This window comes from Camelus bactrianus, chromosome 1, assembly GCF_048773025.1.
Source record: "Camelus bactrianus isolate YW-2024 breed Bactrian camel chromosome 1, ASM4877302v1, whole genome shotgun sequence".
In the NCBI taxonomy this organism is placed as follows: Eukaryota; Metazoa; Chordata; class Mammalia; order Artiodactyla; family Camelidae; genus Camelus; species Camelus bactrianus.
Window position 1 is genome coordinate 61,786,270 of NC_133539.1, and position 8,663 is coordinate 61,794,932.

The 8,663-nt window shown below is 37.6% G+C and overlaps 1 protein-coding gene and 1 non-coding gene across 4 annotated transcripts in view; both read right to left on the reverse strand.

The window, feature by feature from the left end:
• LOC105072387 (single-pass membrane and coiled-coil domain-containing protein 1) overlaps positions 1–8,587 on the reverse strand; it is a 38,898-nt gene extending 30,311 nt beyond the window's left edge. The window contains exons 1-3 of one of the 3 annotated variants that reach the window (XM_010959313.3): positions 8,421–8,454; positions 6,390–6,464; positions 2,954–3,449 (exon numbers count right to left, since the gene is read on the reverse strand). In XM_010959313.3, the coding sequence (XP_010957615.2) occupies positions 2,954–3,433 (480 nt within the window). In that variant the 5' untranslated portion in view covers positions 3,434–3,449; positions 6,390–6,464; positions 8,421–8,454. Of the gene's footprint in view, positions 1–2,928; positions 3,450–6,389; positions 6,465–8,420 lie in introns of those variants that run through there. The other 2 variants (XM_074365322.1, XM_074365330.1) reach the window with 2 other exon arrangements.
• Positions 7,058–7,161, reverse strand: LOC123618143 (U6 spliceosomal RNA). Its single transcript, XR_006726547.1, has one exon. It is a non-coding gene; the product is annotated as a U6 spliceosomal RNA (small nuclear RNA).
• Positions 8,588–8,663: the final 76 nt, after the last annotated feature.

Below are 8,663 nucleotides of genomic sequence, written 5' to 3' on the forward strand. Positions count from 1 at the left end.
ATCAAGCAGCATCACCCTAAGCAAGAGAGCTAAGGTACTAAAGGAAAAGAATACTGAGGGAAACTGATTTAAAGGAAAAGAATACAAGAGTTTGGGGTTTAAAGTCCTATAAAATGTCAAAGGGAGAGACGTAGACAACTGGTAAACGTTCAGAAGTGAATGTAACCATGTCAAAGTGACCCTGCTAAGTTTCTCACCTATAGAAATATTTCTTTCCACATTAAAGATTAATTTTCAAGGGAAAAAAAGCCTCCTTCACTATCCTGATCCTTAAGTGTTAGTACTGGAGACCTTTCAAACTCCAGAAAGAACAAACTTTTGAACCATTTACTTTCAGATGTGGAAATGAGGGGGAAAGAAAACCAAGGTGTATGCTGTGAAAATTCACAATGGTTTCAGATTTCCAAAGTCTTTACAAGAAGAAAGTATATTTGAGTGGTGGGTGCACATATATTTATTTAATGTTACTTTTCATACTTTTCACATACATTATGAATATTATATTGTACCTATTTAACAAAAAAAATAAGTAGTCTCAAGAATCTTAATAAATTACTCTTCATTCTTTTTTTTGGGGGGGGGAGTAATTAGGTTTATTTATCTATTCATTTATTGTATTTTTTAAATGGAGGTACTGGGGATTGAACCCAGGACCTCATGCATGCTAAGCAGGCACTCTACTACTGAACTATACCCTCCCCCAAAACTTCATTCTTAAGGTCCCTGTCTCTTTCAGTAAGCTCTGCCTATTGAAACTTATCTAAATCAAAGGATATAATTTTTATAATTTCTGTAATAACAAAGATAGGTATGTTGAACATATCTATTATGTGTGGCAATAATTCGGTTCCTGCCTTGAGATAAAACACGTTTGTTCACAGAGAAACAACTCTCACAATTAATCTAATAAGAACCCCCACTATTATGCCTACATTCTTGGACTCCCTCATAGACTGGCTATTCTTTTTCTTTAAATTGAAGTATACTTGATTTACAATGTTATATTAGTTTCTGGTGTACAGCAAAGTGATTCAGTTTTATATATTCTTTTTCAGATTCTTTTCCATTTTTCATTATAAGACTTTGAATATAGTTCCCTACCTCTGCTATACAGTAGGACCTTGTTATTTACCTATTTTATATATAGTAGTTTGTATCTGCTAATTCTAAACTGCAAATTTATCCCTCCCTGCCCCCCTTTCCCCTTTGGTAGCCATAAGTTTGTTTTCTATGTCTGTGATTGACCAGCCATTCTTAAAGTTTAGTAAAATACCAGATATCTGGGTTTTAAGAGGTAAATTGGGAGAAATTATAGTTTCAACTTCAGTTAAGGAAGTAATTTCTTAAAAGCATGATTGTGCTGCCTTAACCATTGTTATATCACAATCCAATGCAGAAGTTAATCTACAGTGAACTTCTAGCAATTCTTGGCAGTCAAATCAAAAAGCAATTATCTAAGCCTTCTTTTCACAAAATATTTCCTATCCTGTTTTCTAGCAGCTGCCTGCCACTAAAGCTTCTCACTTAGAACTGGAGGCACAATGTTAAATCCTGGATGCCTACACCTTATTTAATTTGAAGAGTATAAGTCATTTTTGCACACCTAATTGTTTATTGCCATGCCTAGTAGTTAATTAATGAATTATTGAATGATTGAAAACTGGTATATCTTAAAGATGAAAGAATGAGTCAAAGAGACACAGCACAATCTGCCTACTTAAAACAGTATCTGATTGGTTGTGTAGGTCTTTCTGCACAAGCAAGTAAGCAGATTATCCCCACTAGGGTAGAAAATGTGGAGGTTTATAAAGGGCTTGGTCAAGACCTAGGAGTGGAAAAGGAATTTAGAGATCATGGGGTCGCTGTGCCCAGAGGGTGTAAAATGATTCTCAATAGGGACACTACAAAATTTTCGTAGGACAGTTCTTTATTGTTTAGGGACGGTCCCAGCACTGCAGGACATCCACTCATTCTTCCTACTAAATACCAGTAGCTTGGGGGAGAGGGGGTGGTAGTCATAGTGACAACAAGCAAAACCAGCTTCATCTATTTCTAAATTATAAGAGGGTGTGGAGAGTAGAGCATAGAGCGGTAAGATCATTGGCCAAGAAGATGGAAAGACAAAATCTTGACGCTACTAATAGTATCACAAGTCTTACAAGTATCACAAGAAATATACTATATATAGTTGAGATTGTAGATTAAATGCCTAGATCAGTGCTGGACACACACATCATTAATAAACAATGGTTCTTTTACTAGAAGTCACTTGTTCCCAAACTAAGAACTGTTTCTATCACATTACTGATGACATTCTGTTTGAATGTCTCTAGTGTCACAGAGAAAAAAATACAGGCTTTGAAGCCAGAGGGATTGAGGTTTGAATCCCAATCTAGACAGCTGTGGGGACCCTTAATTTGAATCTGTGTCTTCATTTCTAAAAAAAGAAACAGTAACTCTCAGGGTGTGAGTAGAATGAAAACTAATACATATAAAGCAGTGGCAAGCACTCAGTGCTCACCAAAGAGAAGCCATGACTATTCTCACTCACTCCAGTGATTTTTAAAGTAAAAACAATAGATCCAGTCCCTCCAACATTTTTTTTTCTTTTAAAAAGAGTTTGTAGAGAGTGGATGATAAATTCTGCCTTCAGCATTCTCCTCTTTAAACAGATGTTTTGATTAAAATATTTGAATTCTCAGGTTTTAGGAATGTCTTAAAGCATAGAAAAAGGAAGAATAAAAAATTAATGATTACTTTGTGAATAAAATCTGCTACACTTTGTTAAGTTAGTATTAAACATGCAGTAGAAGCAAAGCTTTTGGTTCATGAATACGTAAGATATGTTAGTAGAGAACAGAACATATAAAGATACATTTAGCATGATCAATAATTTGATTCTGTTAGCAAATCTCATTTAGAAATTACCCAAGTACTCTCTGCAAAGCATCACCTGCATATCCAGTCCACATGACACCAGGCTCTGAGGTCTTTGAGGCCGAAAAGCTACAGAGGAACAGATATTGGAATGTCTCTTCAGTGATCTGCTAACTTTCTTTTTTTCCAAGTCTAGGATTTTGATTGTTCCGGAGTCATCAGCAGAAGCCAGCAGGTTTTCAGTTTCATTCAATGAAAGACAATTGATTTCTTCTTCATTCACATGAAAATGGTCCAGGGATTCTTTGAGAGACCTGACATCCAGTATGCTAATGGTTTCTCCATGTGAGGCATAGAGCTTGGTGGGGCAGGAGGGAGAGAATAAGACACTGGTAACATCATCAGCCCCTTGGAAGTGTGTGTGTCCTAATGGAGTCCCATCTTCACCCCAAACCATGAGATCTCCACACTCTGCTCCAGAAGCCACTAGCCCTTCTTGACTTGCATTGAGGCAGAGAATAGGAGAAGAATGTCCACCAGTCCACTTGACTGCCATAATGGCCCAGAAGACTCTGTTAAGAGGAGGGAAAAACCATAATCGCATGTTTTATATAAGAACTCCAGAAGAGACAAATTCAATAAGCAATATTTCAGTTAAATATTAAAAGATATCTAAGCCTGGTACTCTAGTCTTTGATGTGAGGCTCACATAAGAATAAACACTAGAAATATCTATTTTAAATTAAGCAAAATCATTTTTCAGAAAGGACTGCACAATCATCAGGTTATATCTTTTATCTGAATAATGTTTAGAGAGAATGAGCCCTGGAACTCTGGGTTTGGATAGCTCTACTACCTGTTAGTTGTGCAACTTCGGGCAAGTTACTGAATCTCTCTATGATTCACTTTTCTTCTCTATAAAATGGGAATAATAATAATAACATCCATTTCATAGGATCAGAGAGGATTAAATAACATATATCAAGCACATATAATACTGCCTGGTACATAATGAGGGCTCAACAAATACTACCATCTTCACTTCTCTTATTTTTATTAGGCTGGTCAAAGTGGCATCTATACATACTACACCAATAGTCCTCAAAGTATGGTCTCTAGACAAGCATCATCAGCATCACCTAGGAACTTGTTAGAAATATAAATTGTTGGACCCCCACCCTAGACCCACTGAATCAGAAACTCCAGGGCTGGCACCCAGCAATGAGTTTTAACAAGCCCTCCAAGTGATTCTGATGTATGCAAGAATTTGAGAACCTGTACTACACCAATAATCATCTAGGGGAACTGGTTAAAATGGAGACCTTTGGGTCTTACCATCAGAGACTAATTCAGTACATGATTTAATTTTATTCTCAAAAGAACCCTTCTGATTGGCATTATTCTATTCTACAGATAATACAACTGAGTCTCAGAAATGTTAAATAATTTTCCCAAAGTCTTCTGGCCCTTAGGATTTGTCCTTGGATCCAGTATAAAGGGATCCCAAACTTTTAAATAGTGAAGATCTTTTCCTAACAATTCTACTTGACAACAGTTTTAATTTGTTAATATTCTTTGAAAGTACAGAAAATGACCAAAAGCTACTAATAATCCATCACACTGCTTCTATAGGAACTCACATATTTTTAATCACATGATCACCTACTTGCACTTATCTAACAGGAGTACTTATATGCAAAATTTAGATTCTGATACACTAGGCATCCCATATGTATAAACTGGAATTGCCACATAATATTACTCTGCCTTAACTACACACTGGGCAAAGTGAAAAGAGGAAACTGGGTCAATTTATACAATTCTAAATGGTCAGACAAAAAGGAAGCAAACAAATCTATCTGGATAAACTTAATTTTCCATTTCACAAGACAAGGAAGAATTTATCTAGTAAGAAACTACCATGGTTGCTTTGTTATTTTCAGATATGACACCTGAATTTAGCCCAATTGTACAGAGACAAGTTTTCTAATATTGTTTTGAAAATAATTTAAAGTAATCTGGCAATCTGTCTAAAGTTTCTATTCTCAGCACAAAGTTTATTCCCTCCCACTTTTAGCCACACACACACAAGCAAAATCACTAACTAGATTGCAAAAACCACTACTCTACTAGTAATCAGATGATCACAAAATCAGATACAGCAATTCTCATACAGACAACAAAATGGAAAAAAGACAAAAAGATACATTTTCTAATTTCAGCAGAAGCACTCCATTAGTACACAGAGGAAACTAATTAAACAGAGACTGAAGCAAGTAAGTTTTAAAGGAGAGATTTGGAGAGGAAATGACTCAAAGGGAGACAAAGACAGGGAACTCTGGTGGTTTGATTTTTGCTGACAAGTACTTAAATCATAGTTAAATAATTTTCTACCATAACAAAGACTTTTGCCAAATCCAGATAAACCAAGGAAAAAGGACACGGCACAATTTAAAATGAAAGGTATTATTCAGGCTTAGGAACTGTCATACGTGGTGACTATTGACTTATATGATAAAGACAACATCCTATTTTAAAAAATGAAATTTGAATTAATCACTGAAAAGGCCATTTAGGATACAAACAAGTTTTATTTAACTTTGTTATGAATCTTTCGAGTATTGATCACTTATTTCCTAAATTACAGTTTTAATTTTTCTATAATGAATCAACTTTAAAGTCTGAAGTCTGCCCTCTACAGCTTTAGGATTTTGTGTCCTTATAGGTCTTGGATCCCTGTTGTAACATTAGGTTTTCTCTAAGACAAGAATGAGACAGAGTTTCTAGTATTTCTATTTCTCCATCACAGATCTACCTACAGGGGACCTAAGTAAATGTTAACTGGAAGACAAAAGTTTTAGTAGGTTTTCCTCCTAATATAACTCTTTTCCAGAGACAATTAACTCAATTTAAAAGATCTATTTAGTTAAACCTCATTGAAAATTATGAGAAGTTAGGCAATAAATGAAATTTTGTACTTTAAGAGACTATTATAGACAACAATACAGTTCCTGTAAATTTTTCCTTAATGGAACCAGTAGTAACTCTCAGACTTTCTCTCACAAGTCCAAGATCAGCTCTACCTTCAAACTATATGCAGCAGAGTAAAGAACAATTTCTACACCACATGGATAATATTCACTGATCACTTAGCTAGTCAGAAAAACAAAAACAGACCTATCATGGTAAATGCTAGCAAAAAGAATTGGGAAAACCCCAGAAATCTATACATTCTGAGGCTTTTAATTTTATCATGCAGAGTACTGAGCAGGGATTCAACCAGAGCTTCCACCCTCCCCCCCAAACACTTGCTTAGTTTACAAAATTACAATTATTTGTTATTATTTGAAACACAAAGACCGCCATCAAAAAGTGGTGAATAATCAGACTGCTGTGGTAGGAGGTAATGGGAAAAAATTAACTAAATATGGGTTAAATCAAAACAATCTTTCAGAAATGAGTTGGCAAACCACCATTTCTTGTTTTTCTTTTATTGGTGCTGAAAAGCATACCTGGAAATAGCTAAGTGCCACTATCATCACATTTAGGTACCAAGTCAACAGGCTTTTCTTCTTATAGGTAGATGCCTAAAGGGTGAAGCATGGCAATTAATCATATCCCATTGTGAATTACTTTAATTATGTAATAGATTCCTTCCTTCTATATCTAATTAGATCATGGAGGTGGGGGGAGGCGGCATACTTTAAGAGCATTTTTAGAAAGAGTGGAGTGCAAAGATGGAAGTTCTAAACAGCCAGAGGGCAGAAAGCAGGTATTGAACGTGACGGAGGGGGCATAGTAAGGAGGGTGATGAGCAGGCAAGATTTCTATAAAGAAAAGGAGGTAGTGATAAAGGAAGTCTTTTCCTGCTTTGAAATTCTATGTGGACCACTTGGGAGGTACTTTGCCACAAAGTCACCTCACTGACTGGAATAGGTTAGCCAGAATTATTTCATCAGATCCTTCAAAGGCTCTACCTCACTTACACACATGGCAGACAGGTAAAGTCCAATGTCTTTAATAACTGAATGCTCTCTAACACTCTGACACTCTGCTTCTGTCATAATTCCACGTATCCACTTGTGCCTTTAAAGTTGTTCATTAAGTTCAGTTCTTTGTCTGCTTTTTAGATTGACCGACTCTACTTATCCTTGAAGATTTATTTATTTATCATAAGAAAAAAAATATGGAACGCTTCAAGAATTTGCACGTCATCCTTGCGCAGGGGCCATGCTAATCTCTGTATCGTTCCAATTTTAGTGTATGTGCTGCCAAAGCAGGCACAACTTATCCTTGAAGATTTAAAAGAAACTGTAGTGACTTTCCAGACAAAACTGGGACCTTCCTTAGATGTCCTACGGTTGAAGGCTGAAAAATGAATAAATAAAACTCCCTAGCCTGAGGTTACACTATTATTTAAATTATATGAGAGATAGTCACTATCACTATACGTATAGGTCAACTTTTCTTCGTATGTTTGGGTTTTCCGAAGTTGGTCTTGATGCGGAGAAGTTAGATAGCAACCAAAATGATTGAAAGGCTGTGGCATTGACACTAGTAAGAATGAAAAGAATGGGGGTTACTAAGTTCGGAGGAAAAAACATCTGGGAAGAAGGAGCTGGTAGGTAATAACCAAACACCATCTATCAGAGAGTAGAGATGGTGGGCGCTGTTTTTTTTGGGGGGGGGGTTGTTTTTTTTCCCCCCCGGAGAACAGGAAATGGATTACACACAGCAGGGGAACTTTCGTAAAAATGTCTTACAACATAATGACAAGACAGTGGAACTGACTACTAAGGGCATCTGTGAACCCTATTATTATAATAATTATTTCATAGAGTTGTTTGAGTTATATAAACTTCCCCACAAAGGATCGCAGTAGAGTGGCTGCCTCACACGATGCTTATTATTTTCTCTTAGCAAGCATTCTTTAAAGCTTGTCAGAAAACTTTCTGGCCACCTAGGAAAACGTAGTAAAATGACCATATAATGCTGAAATGCTTTCTCTTCCACGAAACCTTCTATAATTATAGCTCCACGTCATTCTCCCGATTGGAATGTCTAATTAATTTTTTTAAAAAAAACACTACTTTAATTCGCCTACTAATCGGTGGGTTAGTAGGAAAGATTAGGAAAGGCCACACTTCCTCAAAAAGAATGTAGCACTTAATAAACTCTTAAACGGCACTTTAAGGTTATCCAAACATTTGGGGGCGGGGATGTTCAAATGTAGCCACCTCACTTTCCGTATACATTCAAGGACACACGTTCTGATAAGCACTGGTACTGTACTAATACTAAGGGAGCACAAGAGGGCCTGACCAGGAAAACATGACCTCAGCTGCTGAAGTAAAGAGAATCCAACTCAAACCGAAGGTGGCCAAGCTAGGGACTGGCTATAAGGAGAGGAAAGTTTCATGCGTTAGGTTGGGAGGTGAAGCAGGGACCCAACTGACTCTGGGAAACCCTACAGGAACAGGGGTCCAGAAAAGAGGAAAAGGTACCGAACTATACCCACGAGCCCACCGGCGCCAGCCTCATACCTGCGCTTCCCGCTTCCCTCCTAGGCGCCTAGTGATGACCTCACCCGTGGGCGCCCAATCCCATCTAGCGTAAAGCAAGAGGCGCCTCGGCCAAACAGTCACATCCGGGGCCGAAAGGAACCGCGCGCGAGCTGGGCGTGCGCCCTTGCTTCGTGCCCTTAACCCGTATGGCGGAGCCACCGGCGCGCCGCGGGGAGGCCTTGCGAGTCGGGCGGTTCCAGCGCTCGTGCTGAGCCGCGAGGG